At 44.0% G+C, this 22,381-nt stretch overlaps 1 protein-coding gene across 1 annotated transcript in view; it reads right to left on the minus strand.

Moving 5' to 3' along the window:
• LOC115109451 (FERM domain-containing protein 4A-like) overlaps positions 1-22,381 on the minus strand; it is a 177,598-nt gene that overhangs the window by 16,740 nt on the left and 138,477 nt on the right. Inside the window, 5 exon segments of the mRNA XM_065009760.1 lie at positions 6,034-6,156; positions 6,318-6,451; positions 8,770-8,911; positions 9,244-9,382; positions 10,694-10,770. Coding sequence (XP_064865832.1) covers positions 6,034-6,156; positions 6,318-6,451; positions 8,770-8,911; positions 9,244-9,382; positions 10,694-10,770 — 615 coding nt within the window.

A 22,381-nucleotide genomic window follows, 5' to 3' on the forward strand; every position in this document is an offset into this window, starting at 1 on the left:
ACACATCCCCTACCATAACACACATCCCCCTACCCATAACAGCCCCCTACCCATAACACACATCCCCTACCCATAACACACATCCCCCTACCATAACACACATCCCCCTACCATAACACATCCCCTACCCCCCTACCCATAAACACATCCCCATAACACCCATCCCCTACCCATAACACACATCCCCTACCATAACACACATCCCCTACCCATAAACACATCCCCTACCCATAACACACAGCCCCTACCATAACACACATCCCCCCTACCATAACACACATCCCCTACCCCATAACACACATCCCCTACCATAACACACATCCCCCTACCATAACACACATCCCCTACCATAACACACATCCCCCTACCATAACACACATCCCCCTACCCCCATAACACACATCCCCTACCATAACACCATCCCCTACCCATAACACACACCCCCTACCCATAACACACATCCCTCTACCCATAACACACATCCCCTACCATAACACACATCACCCTACCCATAACACACAGCCCCCTACCATAACACACATATCCCTACCCATAACACACATCCCTCTTCCCATAAACACACCCCCTACCATAACACACATATCCCTACCCATAACACACATCCCCTACCATAACACACATCCCCCTACCATAACACACATCCCCTACCATAACACACATCCCCCTACCATAACACACATCCCCCTACCCATAACACACATCCCCCTACCATAACACACATATCCCCCTACCCATAACACACATCCCCTACCATAACACACAGCCCCTACCATAACACACATCCCCTACCCATAACACACACCCCCTACCCATAACACACACCCCCTACCCATAACACACATCCCCTACCCATAACACACACCCCCTACCCATAACACACACAGCCCCCTACCCATAACCACACACATCCCCTACCATAACACACAGCCCCTATCCCCCTACCATAACACACATCCCCTACCATAACACACATCCCCCTACCCATAACACACATCCCCCTACCATAACACACATCATCCCCTACCATAACACACATCCCTCTACCCATAACACACATCCCTCTACCCATAACACCATCCCCCTACCATAACACACATCCCCCTACCATAACACACATCCCTCTACCATAACACACATCCCCCTACCATAACACACATCCCCCTACCATAACACACATCCCCCTACCATAACACACATCCCTCTACCCATAACACACATCCCCCTACCCATAACACACATCCCCCTACCCATAACACACATCCCCCCTACCCATAACACACATCCCTCTACCCATAACACACATCCCCCTACCATAACACACATATCCCTACCCATAACACACATCCCTCTTCCCATAACACACAGCCCCTACCATAACACACAGCCCCCTACCCATAACAAACCATCCCCTACCCATAACACACAGCCCCTTACCCATAACACACATCCCCCTACCCATAACACACAGCCCCTAACCATAACACACATCCCCCTACCATAACACACATCCCCCTACCATAACACACATCCCTCTACCCATAACACACATCCCCCTACCATAACACACATCCCCCTACCATAACACACATCCCTCTACCCATAACACACATCCCCCTACCATAACACACATCCCCCTACCATAACACACATCCCCTACCATAACACACATCCCCCTACCCATAACACACACCCCTACCCATAACACACATCCCCTACCCATAACACACATCCCCTACCATAACACACATCCCCCTACCATAACACACATCCCCCTACCATAACACACACCCCCTACCCATAACACACATCCCTCTACCCATAACACACATCCCCCTACCATAACACACATCCCCCTACCATAACACACATCCCCTACCATAACACACCCCCTACCCATAACACACATCCCTCTACCCATAACACACATCCCCCTACCATAACACACATCACCCTACCCATAACACACAGCCCCTACCATAACACACATATCCCTACCCATAACACACATCCCTCTTCCCATAACACACAGCCCCCTACCATAACACATATCCCTACCCATAACACACATCCCCTACCATAACACACAGCCCCCTACCATAACACACATCCCCTACCCATAACACACATCCCCCTACCATAACACACATCCCCTACCCATAACACACATCCCCTTACCATAACACACATCCCACTACCCATAACACACATCCCCCCTACCACTACCCATAACACACATCCCCCTACCATAACACACATCCCCCTACCCATAACACACATCCCCCTACCATAACACACATCCCCTATCACAACACACATCCCCTACCATAACACACATCCCTCTACCCATAACACACATCCCCCTACCCATAACACACATCCCCTACCCATAACACACACCCCCTACCCATAACACACACCCCCTACCCATAACACACATCCCCCTACCCATAACACACACCCCCTACCCATAACACACACCCCCTACCCATAACACACATCCCCTACCATAACACACATATCCCCCTACCATAACACACATCCCCCTACCATAACACACATCCCCTACCCATAACACACATCCCCCTACCATAACACACATCCCCTACCATAACACACATCCCTCTACCCATAACACACATCCCCCTACCCATAACACCCCCTACCCATAACACACATCCCCCTACCATAACACACATATCCCCTACCATAACACACATCCCCCTACCATAACACACATCCCCCTACCCATAACACACATCCCCCTACCCATAACACACATCCCCCTACCATAACACACATATCCCCCTACCATAACACACATCCCCTACCATAACACACATCCCCCTACCATAACACACATCCCTCTACCCATAACACACATCCCCTACCATAACACACATCCCCCTACCCATAACACACATCCCCCTACCATAACACACATCCCTCTACCCATAACACACATCCCCTACCATAACACACATATCCCCCTACCATAACACACATCCCCTACCATAACACACATCCCCCATAACACCCATAACACACATCCCCCTACCATAACACACATATCCCCCTACCATAACACACATCCCCCTACCATAACACACATCCCCTACCCATAACACACATCCCCTACCCATAAACACATCCCCCTACCCATAACACACATCCTACCCATAACACACATCCCCTACCATAACACACATCCCCCTACCATAACACACATCCCCCTACCCATAACACACATCCCCCTACCATAACACACATCCCTCTACCCATAACACACATCCCCCTACCATAACACACATCCCCGACCCATAACACACATCCCCTACCATAACACACATCCCTCTACCCATAACACACATCCCTGTGTATGTATGGTCCATGTGTGGGTGACCTTATGTCCAGGGAAGGGGTTCAGAAAAACACAACAGAACAATATGATCACAGCTCCCAAAGATAAAGAGGTAAATACACTAGGCTTGTTTAACACACACTGGTCAACAAGACTACCTCAGCCTGGAGGAATCCCTTTCAGTAAACAATCTCTACATCCCCCCTGCCAGAATAACCTCTCTGTGTGTGTGTTCTGAGGTAACAAGGTTTGACTAGTGTAAAACCTGAGACATCTTCCTGCTAGCCTCGCGGTTTCATAATGCTGTGACCCTGGATTCGTTTCAATGCATACAATCCAAGACACACACACACACACACACACACACACACACACACACACACACTTTCTTTTTCTCCCACTATCACCACTTCCTGTGTTACGGAGCAGACAAGCTATTTTTAGTCAGCCCTGAAGCAGTGGAAAATCTACTGAGGCACAAAATAGAAGAACAAACATACAGATTCAGCAATAGAAGAAGAGAAGAAGAGAGAGAAAGAGGGATTGAGGATGACTTCAAACCAACTTCAAAGCAGATCCCAAACTTTTCAAAGTGCTGGCTTGGCCACTGCCCCAGTTACTCTTCTGTTTCAACCAATGATTTAAGATCAATTCCCCATCCCCAAGTCTAACCATATAGATGAAGATAAACCATATAGATAAAGATGCACTATGCAGATATCGCTCCTCCATTTCCTGGTTGCTAAAATTCTAATAGTAATTTCAGTTTATGTTTCAAAACATGCAAGTATATAGTGTAGATAATTACTGTACCTTCTAAACCACTTTGAAATATATTTTCCATAAATATATGAAGCTGGTGTACAAAACAAAAAGTAAAAACTTAAGAACGGGAAGCATAGAAATAGCACACAATGAACAGATTTACCACTTTTTAGACTTGCTTTCAAAGAGAATGACAGATCTATAACTCAAATGTCTATGTGAATTTGGTCGGGTCACCCAAAAAGTTACATATTGCAGCTTTAAATAACCCCAGGTTCATGAGGAAGTTTATCTACACTGGGAGCCAAACAGAACTCCTCCAATTAGCTAGAACTGAATGGAACCACTGGAAACGGTTGGATCAGATGTGGACTTAGGATCTTAAAGGGCAGGATCTTAAAGGGGCAGTTACGGTTTGAGATGTTTCTCTGACCTCTCCGTTAGGCAGGATCTTAAAGGGGCAGTTACAGTTTGAGATGTTTCTCTGACCTCTCCTTTAGGCAGGATGTTAAAGGGGCAGCTATGGTTTGAGAGATTTCTCTGACCTCTCCTTTAGGCAGGATCTTAAAGGGGCAGCTATGGTTTGAGAGATTTCTCTGACCTCTCCTTTAGGCAGGATCTTAAAGGGGCAGGTATGGTTTGAGATGTTTCTCTGACCTCTCCTTTAGGCAGGATCTTAAAGGGGCAGTTACGGTTTGAGATGTTTCTCTGACCTCTCCGTTAAGCAGGATCTTAAAGGGGCAGTTACGGTTTGAGATGTTTCTCTGACCTCTCCTTTAGGCAGGATGTTAAAGGGGCAGCTATGGTTTGAGAGATTTCTCTGACCTCTCCTTTAGGCAGGATGTTAAAGGGGCAGCTATGGTTTGAGAGATTTCTCTGACCTCTCCTTTAGGCAGGATCTTAAAGGGGCAGGTATGGTTTGAGATGTTTCTCTGACCTCTCCTTTAGGCAGGATGTTAAAGGGGCAGCTATGGTTTGAGATGTTTCTCTGACCTCTCCTTTAGGCAGGATGTTAAAGGGGCAGTTACGGTTTGAGATGTTTCTCTGACCTCTCCTTTAAGCAGGATCTTAAAGGGACAGTTACGGTTTGAGATGTTTCTCTGACCTCTCCTTTAGGCAGGATCTTAAAGGGGCAGTTACGGTTTGAGATGTTTCTCTGACCTCTCCGTTAAGCAGGATCTTAAAGGGGCAGTTACGGTTTGAGATGTTTCTCTGACCTCTCCTTTAGGCAGGATCTTAAAGGGGCAGGTATGGTTTGAGATGTTTCTCTGACCTCTTCTTTAGGCAGGATGTTAAAGGGGCAGCTATGGTTTGAGATGTTTCTCTGATCTCTCCTTTAGGCAGGATGTTAAAGGGGCAGCTATGGTTTGAGAGATTTCTCTGACCTCTCCTTTAGGCAGGATGTTAAAGGGGCAGCTATGGTTTGAGATGTTTCTCTGACCTCTCCTTTAGGCAGGATGTTAAAGGGGCAGCTATGGTTTGAGATGTTTCTCTGACCTCTCCTTTAGGCAGGATGTTAAAGGGGCAGCTATGGTTTGAGAGATTTCTCTGACCTCTCCTTTAGGCAGGATGTTAAAGGGGCAGCTATGGTTTGAGATGTTTCTCTGACCTCTCCTTTAGGCAGGATGTTAAAGGGGCAGCTATGGTTTGAGATGTTTCTCTGACCTCTCCTTTAGGCAGGATGTTAAAGGGGCAGCTATGGTTTGAGAGATTTCTCTGACCTCTCCTTTAGGCAGGATCTTAAAGGGGCAGGTATGGTTTGAGATGTTTCTCTGACCTCTCCTTTCGGCAGGATCTTAAAGGGGCAGCTATGGTTTGAGATGTTTCTCTGACCTCTCCTTTAGGCAGGATGTTAAAGGGGCAGCTATGGTTTGAGAGATTTCTCTGACCTCTCCCTTCGGCTGGATCTTGTGTTCGTCCAGCTTGAAGGCAGTGCCAATCTTCCTACTGACCGTCGGAGGCTCCTCCCCTGGATCCAATGGATACTCCTTAGGCAGCTTCCCTGTCAATTCCTAGAGAGAGAAGGAGAGACGGAGAGACAAAGAAAGTGAGAGAAAGAAAGCGAGAGACAGAAAGGGTGAGAGAGAGAGAGAGAAGCAGGAGAGAGGAATACATTTAATTGATCATTACTCATTGAAGTTGGTATGTATGTGTGTTTGTGCACGTGTCTTACCGCCTCTCTGATACAGATGTTCTTGAGTTCCTCTAATCTTTGTTTGAGAGTCTCCTCTAGAGCCTCCTGTCTGGCCCTCAGGGCTGCCAGCATGTCTTTCTTAGCTGTCTGAGAACTGTCCGACTCCTGGGAACCTACACAGACACACACAGAGCAGAGATACAGTCAGAACACACACAGAGCAGAGATACAGTCAGAACACACACACACAGAGCAGAGATACAGTCAGAACACACACACACAGAGCAGAGATACAGTCAGAACACACACACAGAGCAGAGAAACAGTCAGAACACACACACACACACACAGAGCAGAGATACAGTCAGAACACACACACACAGAGCAGAGATAAAGTAAGAACACACACACACAGAGCAGAGATATAGTCAGAACACACACACACACAGAGCAGAGATACAGTCAGGACACACACAGAGCAGAGATACAGTCAGAACACACACACACAGAGCAGAGATACAGTCAGGACACACACAGAGCAGAGATACAGTCAGAACACACACACACAGAGCAGAGATACAGTCAGAACACACACAGAGCAGAGATACAGTCAGAACACACACACACAGAGCAGAGATACAGTCAGGACACACACAGAGCAGAGATACAGTCAGAACACACACACACACAGAGCAGAGATACAGTCAGAACACACACACACAGAGCAGAGATACAATCAGAACACACACAGAGCAGAGATACAGTCAGAACACACACACACAGAGCAGAGATACAGTCAGAACACACACAGAGCAGAGATACAGTCAGGACACACACAGAGCAGAGATACAGTCAGAACACACACACACAGAGCAGAGATACAGTCAGAACACACACAGAGCAGAGATACAGTCAGGACACACACAGAGCAGAGATACAGTCAGAACACACACAGAGCAGAGATACAGTCAGAACACACACAGAGCAGAGATACAGTCAGAACACACACAGAGCAGAGATACAGTCAGAACACACACAGAGCAGAGATACAGTCAGAACACACACACACAGAGCAGAGATACAGTCAGAACACACACAGAGCAGAGATACAGTCAGAACACACACACACAGAGCAGAGATACAGTCAGAACACACACAGATAACAGATACTCTTAGAACACAGAACATGGACCAGAGTGTAGAAAACTGTAAGAAACAAGCTTACTATCAAATCAAATTGTATTTGTCTCATGCTCCGAATACAACAGGTATAGATAGACCTTACCGTGAAATGCTCAATTACTTAACCAACAATGAAGTTCAAGAAATAGGGTTAAGAAAATATTTGCTAAATATACTAGGGTAAAAAATAAAAAGTAACACAATAATATTACATAACAATAACGAGGCTATATACAGGGGGTTCCTGTACCGAATCATTTGTACTATAACCTTACTGTGTAGGACTCATATACACCCCCTGTACTGTTGATAGATTGATCCAGAATGTCTACACTGCCGAAAACAGTAGAGAGAAAGTGACAGAGACACATTAACATAACAGCACTACTCATATCAGTGACAGTGACATATCAGTGACATCATTCTGTTGTGAGGCAGCGTGTCATTAGACACACACACACACACACACACACACACACACACACACACACACACACACACACACACACACACACACACACTGCTCTGAGGGGACGATGTTGAAAGTGAGAAGAGACTGTGTGGCCTTGTAGGAATATGTGAGTGAGTGTGTGTATTAGAGGTAGTCTCTGTCGGAGGGTGAGAGCAGAGATATAAACACTGAATGTGGAGGGTGAGAGAGAGAATATATATGGAGATAGCTGAGATACAACGTCAGGGAGAAAGAGAGAGGCAAATACAAAGAGAATTAGGACAAGAGATGAAGATAGATATCAAACAGGACATTAGAGAGGAAAAAGATGAATTGTGTTGTGGAGACTACTCCTTCTAAACACAGTAATTGATTTCATAAGTTGTCAGCGGTGTCTGGAAATAGCTGACACTGCACACACACACAGTTGGCAGCATATGTGTATCGACCTTTGCTCCCTCACTCAAAACTAGTAGTTTTTAGTACAAACATTATTTGAGCTTTTGTGTGTCTTTCACACTTCCACCATGTTGGTGGAAACAACCTTGGGAAAACATGAGGCTAACAGAATAATGGGTTTTTGTCCTGAAGTTTAAAGGTTGATTCACAGCCCTGCCCTCTCTAACTCTGTTCCCACAGACCCCTGGCCTAGATAGGGGGGTGGAGGGGTGAGTTACCACTGACTCCATCTCTCTCTAACCACATTAACCCTCGCATCCCTCTTTTCTCCCCTTACAGTCCTCTCTTCCCTCTCTCCTCTACCACACTACATTTAGAGGCAGGCGCCTCCACATTATTGGGCGGAGTGAGAGTAGGGCAAGGGTACTGTTGGCCACAGACACACGCAGAGAGACTTACCTGAGGAGAGCAGACTGCCAGAGCTGCCGCTGATGATCTTGCCCTTGCTGCCCATGTTGGCCAGTTTAGATGTCTTCAGAGTGCCAGTCTCTGTCAGGTCGATGGCTATCTCACTGAGACTACGAGCCGCATGGATCTTAGACTGGACAAACATAATCAGACATAATACCCCATGTCTGCTTGTTGCTACTGATTTGGTTATGAACTCCACACACATTCTAGATCCGCAGTCCTTCTAGAACCCCACAGTTATTCTAGAATCTCATACGCATTCTACAACCCCACAGTTATTCTAGAATCTCACACGCATTCTACAACCCCACAGTTATTCTAGAATCTCACACGCATTCTACAACCCCACAGTTATTCTAGAATCTCGCACGCATTCCAGAACCCCATACTCATTCTAGAACCTCGTGGCCATTCTAGAACCGCACGGTCATTCTAGAGCCTCACAGTGATTCTATGTGTTACCTTGCTCTGCTTGCGGTCCAGGTAGAACTGGTGTTGGCTGATGGCCATGGCCCAGATAGACTTAATGAGAGCAGGGCAGGCGTACCAGGTGTGGACAGCTATACCACTGTGGCCAAACGTCCTTCTGGTCACTGACGCCCTACAGTAGAGACGGACACAAGGCCTCCTTATACACACTGAATAAACACACACACACACAGTAAATGATATAACACGCACACGGGTACACATGCAACACAGCGACCTATAGCATGGCCAGACGCAAGGCCTCCTTATACACACTGAATAAACTCACACACACACAGTAAATGATATAACACGCACACAGGTACACATGCAACACAGCGACCTATAGCATGGCCAGACGCAAGGCCTCCTTATACACACTGAATAAACTCACACACACACAGTAAATGATATAACACGCACACAGGTACACATGCAACACAGCGACCTATAGCATGGCCAGACGCAAGGCCTCCTTATACACACTGAATAAACACACACACACACAGTAAATGATATAACACGCACACAGGTACACATGCAACACAGCGACCTATAGCATGGCCAGACGCAAGGCATCCTTGAACACACTTATTCTAGAAAGAGAGAGTATGTCTAGTAGTGATGTTTATCATAGCGCACGTTGTCTCTCATGACATGATTTACTCTATACTGTTTTAGACAGAAAGACATCTGTGTCTACAGACCCGCTCACACTAACTACAGCCTCCTATAAAACAGCTCTCTCTCTTTTCTCTGCCCTTCTCTCACTCCTTTTCTCCCTTCTTTCTCTCTCCATCTGTCTTTCTCTCTCCATCTGTAGAGACGCTAAACAAACAAACGAGAGGTGACTTCCTCCTCTAGACTGCAGAGTTCAGTGTGTGTGAGTGACTAGCAGCAGTTCTGTCTGTGCAGGCTCTATTTAAGATCCTCTGAATCTCACTCTAACGCCAAGATAAACTGAAGCGGATATGCCTCTCTCACGGTTTGTCTGTATGTGTGCACAAGCTACTCTGTTCAATCACATGCCCCACTGGGGATCTCATGCTGCCTCTACTACTCTTGAATATATTGTCGCCAATAACAACAACAGCTCTCCAACCCATGACCATCTCTGCTCTGTGTTTGTTAAGTCTGCTGACATTTAAACAAAGCAGCTATCAAGCATTGACAATGGGGGACAATAAAGACATTATACATTGCATCTATCCAAGCTTCATATATCCTACATACTACACCCTTCACACCTCCAGCAGTAATGAAGTATCATCAACAAAACTAACATTAGCTATGTGTCATATATATTATATATATTATTACTACACTTTACTACTTTTGTGATACAAAACTATTTACAGTGCTGAAACAAACGCGTGCGCAGGAATGCAAGTACACACGCACACACGCACACACACACACACACAGAGTTGTGATATAGATTTACCTCCTGGGGTCGTGAACTTCCACTGAGAACTTCTTCTCTCTGAAGTAGAGGTTCTCCAGCTGACGCCATTGGAACACCTGACACACACACACACACACACACACACACACACACACACACACACACACACACACACACACACACACACACACACACACACACACACACACACACACACACACACTTTAGAACTGAGAAATGCTCACACACACTTGAAACCGAGATACACACAGACATACACACACAAGCCTCAGAACTAAGAAACACACATCACAGGTGGCTCCTTAATTGGGGCGAACGGGCTCATGGTAATGCCTGGAGCAGAATAGGTGGAATGTTATAAAATAAATCAAACATGTGTTTAATACCATTCCATTTGCTCCGTTCCAGTCATTATTATGAGCCGTCCTCCCCTCAGCAGCCTCCTGTGACACACATACACTCCAAGCTTGAGAATGCAGAAACACACATTCCAGCTTGATATAGTATCCCTGTACTTACTGAGAGTTAAGATTGGTTTTGCAACACCCCAAAAACAGAAAGAAGAGGAGACGAGTGAGGGAGGGAAGAGATGGTAAGAGGGAGGACCGGAGGTAAGGGTCTCAGATCAGATTCAGACCCAGCGGGCTCGTCCAGAACTCTTCCCCCGGCTGAATGACCTCACCCCCGAGAGAGAGAGAGGGAGGAGGCTTTCTCTCCTCCGCTCGCCTTCTGTCTCTTTCCTTCTTTTCCGTTCTTTTTACGAACCATCAGCTTCTTTAAAAAAAAAAAGCCCCACTGGGTGAGAACGTCTCTTCAATGTGTATGTGTGTGTTTGTGTGTATGTGTGTGTGTGTAAAATCCTCCCAGGCGCAGGGGAACAGAAAGTTCTGAGTGGACGGGTGTTCACCATCTGTAGGCGAGTGAGCGAGTGCATGTGTGTGAACCAAAGTTTCCTTCTTTCCTGTAGCCAGGCAAAGACCCTCCCCTCCCTCCCCCTGACCCTCCTCTCTCCCTTGGGGAGTACGCTTCCTGCTCTGGGCTTTGTGGCTGGGAGGGAGGGTGTGGGGGAGGGAGGGAGTGAGGGTGGAGGCTTACTGTGGCCCAACCAAACGGAGAACTTTTGCTTTGTTAAGTCAGCCAGCCCCCTCTTCACACACACACACACACACACACACACACACACACACACAAGGTCTGAGTCTGTTTCTCGTTACACAGAAAGAGAGCAGAGTCACAGCAGTTACTGTTACACTGGAGACACTACTAGCAGCTGGGACACATACACACCAACAATGGTGGTGGTAGAAATGTGAAGGCAGTGAGATGGTTTAAGAAACGGTAAAAACACAAACTCTGTACCAACAGGAGAAAACTAAGTTAACTGGCAGGATGAGGGAGGACAGGACAGACTAGAGAGGAGTGAAGAGAAGACGAGGGGGCACGGCCCAGGAATTTTAACAGCCTGGAAAAACAATGTAGAGAGGGGGATAAGAGGAGAGGGGGATAAGATGGAGCATATAAACACAGCATATGGACTAAGTGTGTGTGTGTGTGTGTGTGTGTGTGAGCATGCATGCATGCATGTGTGAGAATCAGTGCAGTTATGATCACACTCGGCGTACTATACACTCAATGGAGTATGAAGTCTTAATGTGGCATGGTGCTAAAAATAGGAGTCAGATGAGGAGAGTGGATGTGTGATTCCAGACAGGGAGCGTGTGTAACAGCTTTCCATCACCAGAGCGTTTGACACACACATGCTTCCTCAAAACTAGGTTGTACGGTGGGCCCCATCTTGTCAACTCAACACTGTAGCATTGGCATCATATGTATGAGACCGCAATACATCCCAGTACAACTAGTGTGATCAGGTTTGTTGCTGAGCAGGGACAAACGCTTGCACACCATGTGTGTTTAAAAGACTCGGGTCGGCCATCCAATGGCTGAGACCATCGCTTTCATCTTCCCTCAGATCAGACTTTAGTAATCATAGTCAATGAGCCATAGAACATTACTGCAAACCACAGTCACATTTTACAGGAAGGCTACTTCAAAATGTACATGTTCAGCACAATATAATGAGGAATTAAACCAGTTTCAATATTCAAGAAGCTCTGTCCAAACTAACAACTGACAGGAATTCTATAAGTGGTGTGTATTTAGTAACAGCTTTAGAGAAACTGAGAATAAATCTCAACAATAATATCAGATACAGACATGGTGACACTGCCTTTCTACACAGCACTGAGAATGGCAAAGGGTGTGTCCACTGTTAGGCCAGTGTGTGTGTTCGTGTGTGACTACAAAGAAAAGGTCATGCCTGAGAAAGCTTGAAGTGGACACCCATGGTATTGTATAAAGAATAGAATGGTGTATAACTGCTCAGTAATGTTGGAGTAAAGCCAAGGTCTATTCTAGTACAGGGCAGAGCTGTACCTGGAGACAGTAGCAGTCAGTTAGGACTAGAAGCATGTCTGGGGACTAGGGTCTAGAGGGGACCCACTTACCATCACTGGTTCCCCCCCCTTCCCTGTTTCTCTCCCTGTTTCTCAGTTCCTCCATCAGAAAGTTGGAGGGCGGTGAGTTTGGGGGGGGGGGGGGGGGCGTTAAATGTTTCCAGACTGTTCTTTAGTCACTATGGAGACAGGCCTACTGCTTCCTGTTGTTTTTGTTTTGGTCGTAGTTTTTTCAATGTGTTTATGTTAGAAGGTGTGAGGTTAGGAAGGGTGTTTACAAACCAAGGCAAACTCCTCACTCATTACTCATCACTGTTCCATACCTTCATATGCCTGTCTGATCCGGCAACACACTAGTTAGCAGAGATATGGGCTCAATATCTGTCAAGAAAATCTCAATCCAATTCATTTCAATTATAATCTCTACCCGGCACAGCCAGAAGAGGACTGGCCACCCCACATAGCCTGGTTCCTCTCTAGGTTTCTTCCTAGGTTTTGGCCTTTCTAGGGAGTTTTTCCTAGCCACCGTGCTTCTACACCTGCATTGCTTGCTGTTTGGGGTTTTAGGCTGGGTTTCTGTACAGCACTTTGAGATATCAGCTGATGTACGAAGGGCTATATAAATACATTTGATTTGATTTGATTTCCTCAGTCAAAAGGACACTCCTCTCACTACTGGAGCTTCACACAGTTACTTAACCACCAGCAGCTGCTTCAGTCACTCTCAAACCCTAATCTCTGGATAAGTGACTCAGAACTCACTAACAAGGCATTTTTCCCGGTTGTGGTTGAGCTGTAACTTCCTACCGGTGTGTGTGTGTGTGTGTGTGTGTCTTAGGGGTAAAGTATTTAAACAACCCCAAATAAACAGTCAGAAGGCCACCTCAAAGTGGTGGTCTAGTCACTCCAGGTTGTCCCCTAGTAAAACACAACCTATTCCTGATGTGAAACTGAAAACAAAAACAGCCTAATCTAAAACACTGAAAACCTAGTTTGACATAATGATAGTGGCCTTGTCAGGGTGTGTCCACTGTAATGCACAGCCTCTATACACAGTTTTTCACAGGGTCTCAACCTTCATTGAAATTCACACCAGAGTTATTAAAGACATTAATAGCCATCTGTAAAGTGCCATCCCTCTCTCTATGTTTTCAGAGCGCTCTGTGTGTAGATAACATTAGTGTGGTGATGAGAAGCCAGAACATGAAGTCCTGAGCCTCCCTTCATTCTACCTCCCCTCAGAACACAATCACTCTATTGTAGTACAGACCCGTTTCTACTGGGCATGGCCCACTGCCTTTTATTGTGTGTGTGTGTGTATATATATCTACAAATGGTGAAATATGGGGAGAAAACATCCTGCCAATAATGAAAGATCCAAGAGGGCCCCTCCCAGCAAACCGGGAACATTACCAGAACATTAGCTAAGATTCCCATTAAGTTCTAGATAGGATTATATCTAACATTAGGATGATAACATCCCCAAAACATTTGTATTTAAAAAAAAATATATATATCCTTAGAATGTTCTCCTACCATTCACTAAAATGTTGTAACAACCACCAAAGAACGTTCCCAAAATGTTCTCATTAGGATTCCAGGTAAGGTAATAACACAATGTACCAGTAATGTTTTCCCAACAAATCAAAATGGGTTATGTGAAAGTTCCCTGAATGTTTGTTAGATTGTGGTAAATGTTCTCATTAAACAGAAACTCTCCAGTCATGCTGATGATTATACTATGTTTGTATAAAACATTTGCCTGATATTGCAAGAATTTTCCCATACCACAATTTGTTTCATTAGATTGTGGGAACAGTTTGGTGGGAACATTGTGGGGACATCACAAAATATATTTCCCCAAAACACACAAAAGATGTCAATTTTTGTGCATGATTATACAATGTTTTATGTTAGGTTGCACAGGACATTCCCTTAATGTTATAAGAATGTTGACAGAACAACTGATCTAAGTTCTTTAAAGGTTCCCAGAACATTTAATTAAGTTATGGGAGTTGTCTGGGATGTTGCAAGAATATTCTGATATTCACGAAGGTGGCACAGAACATTCCCCCAATGTTGCACAATGTTCCACAATTTCCAGTCAGTTTTTAAGACGTTCATAACATATTTGTTTTATGTTCAACATAATATTTAATTGATGTTCATTCAATATACATTTGACCTAGTCTTAGAGGTTCTCAGAAAATGTCAATAACACTACTTCTTATTACACTGCTCACTTAACCCAGAAGTCAGCCTCACTTAACCCAGAAGTCAGCCGCACTAATGTGTCAGGGGAAACACCATTCGACTGATGAATGAGGTCAGCTTGCAGGTGCCCGGCCCTGCCACAAGGAGTAGCTAGAGCATGACGAGCCAAGGAAGCCCCCAGAGCAAACTGTGTGTCGTCCTATGGGGCTCCCGGTCACGGCCGGCTGTAACACAGACGGGCTGTAACACAGACGGGCTGTAACACAGACTGGCTGTAACACAGACTGGCTGTAACACAGACGGGCTGTAACACAGACGGGCTGTAACACAGACTGGCTGTAACACAGACGGGCTGTAACACAGACTGGCTGTAACACAGACGGGCTGTAACACAGACTGGCTGTAACACAGACGGGCTGTAACACAGACGGGCTGTAACACAGACGGGCTGTAACACAGACTGGCTGTAACACAGAGTGGCTGTAACACACACTGCGATGCAGTGCTTATGAACGCTGCACTACTCAGGAGCACTTCAATAACCTTTCTGACTGGATTTTTAAATAGGGACGAAATAAAAACTTCCTCTCTTTTAGTAGAGTATATCTGAGCCTCATGGTTAAAGAATATGTGGGATTGAACCTGCAATCTTCAGCCAGATCATTAACCCTAAATAATTAAGACACACAAAGAGGGAGCCAGAGATCAAGATAGTCTAACCAGAAGAAAAGAAAAGTTCCACCCGCTGCTGCTGGCCTTGGCAGATTCTGCTGTTACGCTCCTGCTGTTATACTCCTGATAGGCTACACCAGGGGTCGGCAACCTTTTCCATTTTGAGTGCCAACTTATCTTACCATTTCTACAGATCTGCGTGCTGTCCTGAAGTTTGCTCTAGCAAACTTGCAACATTGCATACAACATTCTGGGCCCTAAGAGTTTCCAGCTCCAGTAAACTCTGGACAGACATAGCTGTAGGCTATTTGCGCAAGGGATAAGAAGTAATCAGGTAGGCCTAGTTTCCACCTGATCAGAGCACAACATTTTTTCTCTCCTTTCACGCTGTGGTTATCAAAAGAGAGCTGGAAAGATTGACAATAGTTCCTCAACGTAGCCTATTTGAACATTTTCAGTGGATGTAAAAACAGACCTTGTTAACTTGCTGATGAGGTGAAGACAAAATGACTCCGAGAAGTTCCACAGTGGTGATGAGTTAAGACAATCAGAAATACTATCAGATCCCCAAATGGGCACATTAATAGGCCTACATTTGCACTCAGGCCAGGTAGCCTAGGCCTATTTCTATGTATAATCAGGTGTGTCCTTACTCAACATTGACAGGCTACAAACAAACTCCTAAATGGAGTGAAATAAACCATAACGTATTCCTCACAAGTGTAGCCTAGGTTACGCGGCGCGCAAACAAGATGTCCACTCCTACAACAAAGACACAGCAAGGACACAGCAGTCCCCTGGTGGTGGAGAGGGTTAATGATCTGTCTGCAAAACTGAAGAGTGCAGGTTCAATCCCAAAAGATCTTTAATCATGTTTCTTTTGAAAAACAAAAACAGTGACATTGAAGCTCAGATATAATCTACTAAAAGAGGGGATGTGTCTTTATTTCATCCAGTCAAAAATGCAGAATTTAGACTAACTGTAAAAATGTGTAAAAATGGACTGTTCAAAAAAAAAATGCACCTGATTTAATTCCTGCTTTGAGATGCTTGATATGGTCCCCCCTGTCTTATTTTTCATGATCTGAAAACCAAAGGTGATCCTAGATCAGCACTCAGAGTCTTGCATACATTCTAAATATGGGCCCAGAAGTACACAGCTTATAAAGAGGATGAGGAAGTGATGGTGAATAACCCAGTTACCAGTATTTCCCTGGGTTAGTTATGTCTAAGAATGCTAAAATGGAAGCATAGTAGACCTTATTGACTATACTGCCATGGCTATATACTGAAAACTATATACTGAAAACTATATACTGAAACAAATGGATGCGCGAGAGCTTCCCCAGTGGTCCAGAAGATAAAAGATTTGGCTTTGGAACCGAATATTGCAGTTCCAAACCCTGCATGTGCAGGTTGTCAACATATAAAGTGTCACAATATGTGTTGTATGATTAAATGCTGTTCAAATGTCATATGAATGAAACTGTTAACATGTAAGATCTTAATGACAAAAACATTTTACACTGTTAATTGAGTCTTCATTTCTATACTGCACAGACCCTTTTAAGCGCACGTGGTTCCGCACTAGGACTGACCCCATTTAGTTGTCTGGTCGATTGTTTGGTCGATAGGCTGTTGGTCGACCGAGATGTTTTCAGTCAAGCAGACGCAAATATACAGTACCAGTCAAAAGTTTGGAAACATAGGCAGAATTGCAAAGAAAAAGCCCTATCTCAGACTGGCCAATAAAAATAAAAGATTAAGATGGGCAAAAGAACAGACACTGGACAGAGGAACTCTGCCTAGAAGGCCAGCATCCCAGAGTTGCCTCTTCACTGTTGACATTGAGACTGGTGTTTTGCGGGTACTATTTAATGAACTGCCAGTTGAGGACTTGTGACGCGTCTGTTTCTCAAACTAGACACTCTAATGTACTTGTCCTCTTGCTCAGTTGTGCACCGGGGCCTCCCACTCCTCTTTCATTTCTGGTTAGATCCCGTTTGCGCTGTTCTGTGAAGGGAGTAGTACACAGCATTGTACGAGATCTTCAGTTTCTTAGCAATTTCTCACATGGAATATCCTTCATTTCTCAGAACAAGAATAGACTGACGAGTTTCAGAAGAAAGTTATTTGTTTCTGGTCATTTTGAGTCTATAATCGAACCCACAAATGCTGATGCTCCAGATACTCAACTAGTCTAAAGAAGGCCAGGATTATTGCTTCTTTATTCAGAATCACAGTTTTCAGCTGTGCTAACATAATTGTAATAATTGGTTTTCTAATGATCATTTAGCCTTTTAAAATTATAAACTTGAATTAGCTAACACAACGTGCCATTGGAACACAGGAGTGACGGTTGCTGATAATGGGCCTCTGTACACCAATGTAGATATTCCATAAAAAAATCTTCAATTTCCAGCTACAATAGTCATTTACAACATTAACAATGTCTTCACTGTATTTCTGATCAATTTGATGTTATTTTAATGGACACATTTCTTTTGCTTTTTTTTTCAAAAACAAGGACATTTCTAAGTGACCCCAAACTTTTGAAATGTAGTGTATGTTCCCATTTGGGGATGTCTTAACTCAACACCACTAATGAGCTGTGGAGCTTTTCTTCAACTCAAACAGCAAGTAAACCAAGTCTGTTTTTCCGAATGCATTGAGAATTACAATAGTTCCTCAATGTACTTGAAAAATATTTACAGCTCTCTCCCTTTAGATAACCAATTGGCATGAAAGGGAAAAATGTAATGCTCTGATCCAGTGGAAACGTCATAAAATACCTGATAATTTATTTTCCCTTGCACAAATAGCCTACAGCTGTGTCTGTCCAGAGCGCACAGGCGCAGAAACTCTGAGGGCCCAAAATATTTTATACAATGTTGCAAGTTTGCTATCTCTAGCTTCGGGCCATACCCAGTTGATAGTTGAAACAATGTGAATCATAGGATATTTATTTTTATCAGGATATTTTCTACCTGCAGGCTGCAATGTATACATTTGTTGGCTTTATATAGGCTATTTTTTACATAGTTGGCAATGGTAATAGAAGTTACTTTTAGATTTGTATCATTTTCATTTAGATACCGTTGAAGTCGGAAGCTTACATTCACTTAGGTTGGAGTCATTAAAACTCATTTTTCAACCACTCCACAAATTTCTATCGTTTTGGCAAGTCGGTTAGGACATCTACTTTGTGCATGACACAAGTCATTTTTCCAACAATTGTTTACAGACAGATTATTTCACTTATAATTCACTGTATCACAATTCCAGTGGGTCAGAAGTTTACATACACTAAGTTGACTGTGCCTTTAAACAGCTTGGGAAATTCCAGAAAAGTATTTAACAGCTTTAGAAGCTTCTGATAGGCTAATTGATATCATTTGAGTCAAATGGAAGTGTACCTGTGGATGTATTTCAAGGCCTTCCTTCAAACTCAGTGCCTCTTTGCTTGACATCATGGGAAAATCTAAAGAAATCAGCCAAGAACTCAGAAAAAAAATTGTAGACCTCCACAAGTCTGGTTCATCCTTGGGAGCAATTTCCAAACGCCTGAAGGTACCACGTTCACCTGTACAAACAATAGTACGGAAGTGTAAACACCATGGGACCACGCAGCCGTCATACCACTCAGGAATGAGATGCATTCTGTCTCCTAGAGATGAACATACTGTGGTGCGGAAAGTGCAAGTCAATCCCAGAATAACAGCAAAGGTCCATGTGAAGATGCTGGAGGAACAAAAGTATCTACATCTACAGTAAAACAAGTCCTATATCGACAAACCTGAAAGGCCGCTCAGCAAAGAAGAAGCCACTGCTCCAAAACAGCCATAAAAAGACAGACTATGGTTTGCAACTGCACATAGGGACAAAGATCGTACTTTTTGGAGAAATGTCCTTTGGTCTGATGAAACAAAAATAGAACTGTTTGGCCATAATGACTCATCGTTATGTTTGGAGGAAAAAGGGGGAGGCTTGCAAGCCGAAGAACACCATCCCAACCGTGAAGCGCGGGGGTGGCAGCATCATGTTGTGGGGGTGCTTTGCTGCAGGAGGGACTGGTGCACTTGGCATCATGAGGGTGGAAAATTATGTGGATATATTAATATCTCAAGACATCAGTCAGGAAGTTAAAGCTTGGTCACAAATGGCTATTCCAAATGGACATTGACCCCAAGCATACTTCCAAAGTTGTGGAAAAATGGCTAAAGGACCACAAAGTCAAGGTATTGGAGTGGGCATCACAAACCCTGACCTCAATGCTATAGAAAATTTGTGGGCAGAACTGAAAAAATGTGTGCGAGCAAGGAGGCCTATAAACCTGACTCAGTTTCACCAGCTCTGAGGAGGAATGGGCCAAAATTCCCCCAACACATTGTGGGAAGCTTGTGGAAGGCTACTCGAAACGTTATACCCAAGTTAAAGGCATTGCTACCAAATACTAATTGAGTGTATGTAAACTTCTGAGCCCCTGGGAATGTGATGAAAGAAATAAAAGCTGAAATAAATGATTCTCTCTACTATTATTCTGACATTTCACATTCTTAAAATAAAGTGGTGATCCTAACTGACCTAAGACAGGGATTTTGTGAAAAACTGAGTTTAAATGTATTTGCATAAGGTGTATGTAAACTTCCGACTTCAACTGTATCATTTTGATTAACAATATGACAATGATTTTGAGATAAGAAGACCTTAATATAAAGAAAATGTGCATATGAATATCATAACTGGCAGATCGTTAGAAATGGTAAGATAAATTAGCACCCACGTGGAAAAGGTTGCCGACCCCTGGTCTATTACCGGCAACTTCAGGAGCGTAACGGCAGAATCTGCGAAGGCCAGCAGCAGTGGGAGGAGGACGGTCTCTGGCTCCCTTGAGTCATTTATGTGTCTTAACCTGTTGCTTCTACTCGGGACGCTTGCGTCCCAACTAGAGCTCTGGAAATGCAAATGCGCTACGCTAAATGCTAATAGTATTAGTTAAAACTCAAAAGTTCATTAAAATACACATGCAGGGTATCGAATTAAAGCTACACTCGTTGTGAATCCAGGCAACAAGTCAGATTTTTAAAATGCTTTTCGGCGAAAGCATGAGAAGCTATTATCTGATAGCATGCAACACCCCAAAAGACCCACAGGGGACGTAAACAAAATAATTAGCATTTCGGCGTTACACAAACCGCACAATAAAATAGAAAACATTCATTACCTTTCACCATCTTCTTTGTTGGCACTCCTAGATGTCCCATAAACACTATTTGGGTCTTTATTTCGATTAAATCGGTCCATATAAAGCCTAGATATCGTTATATGTAGACTGTGTGATAAACGAAAAAAACATCGTTTCAAAACGTAACGTCATTTTTTAAAATTCAAAAAGTCGACGATAAACTTTCACAAAACACTTCGAAATACGTTTGTAATGCAACTTTAGGTATTAGTAAACGTTAATAAGCGATAAAATTCATCAGGAGGCGATGTAAAGATCATTAGCTGTCCGTCTGGAAAAATGTCCGGCTAGAAACTCAACGAAAATATCCGGTCCTAGACCGGATTTAGATACGGTGTCCTGCATGTGTTTGACCAAGAAAAAACTCGAAGGGAAATGACAAGACTCTAGACACCGTGTGGAAGCTGTAGGTACTGCAACCTCAGTCAATTAATTGTGGTTCACCTTTATCAATGGGATCAAGTAGCGCATGGATATATTTTCCCATTTTCAGTGATCAGTTTTTCCTGTGCTTTTCGATGTAAATGCCATTCTGGTAAAGCCACAGCAGTGATTTAACCAGTTTTTTAAACGTCTGAGTGTTTTCTATGCACACAGACTAAGCAAATGCATATACTATATTCCTGGCATGAGTAGCAGGGCGCTGAAATGTTGCGCGATTTTTAACAGAATGTTCAAAAAAGTAGAGGGTCGACTGAAGAGGTTAATTATTTAATCAAACAGTGTGCTTAAAGCATCAGAGAAGCTCAGTAGCCTACATATAGTTGATTTTATTAAAACACATAGGGTGTGTCTATATATAGAAAATTATATATATATATTTCAAATTTTTGACCAATCGAAAGAACAGACGACTCTCGGTCGACCAAGATTTGTTTTGGTCTGGGACAGCCCTATTCCGCATGGAGCCTTTTAAGCGCAACACCCAACACGCTCTGTGCCTTGTGCAATCAGTGTGCACTCAGTCTTGGTAGCGCTGTCTTTCTCTATTGTGGTGCACTATACGCACAACTTTGAGCAAGAATTGTGAAGGAAAACATATATAAAGTTCAACCATAAACACATTTCCAGGCATTTCTTAAAAAAATAGCACAAACATAATTTGTAAATATGTACAGT

The sequence above is a fragment of the Oncorhynchus nerka genome, linkage group LG25 (genome assembly GCF_034236695.1).
Source record: "Oncorhynchus nerka isolate Pitt River linkage group LG25, Oner_Uvic_2.0, whole genome shotgun sequence".
Lineage (NCBI taxonomy): Eukaryota > Metazoa > Chordata > Actinopteri > Salmoniformes > Salmonidae > Oncorhynchus > Oncorhynchus nerka.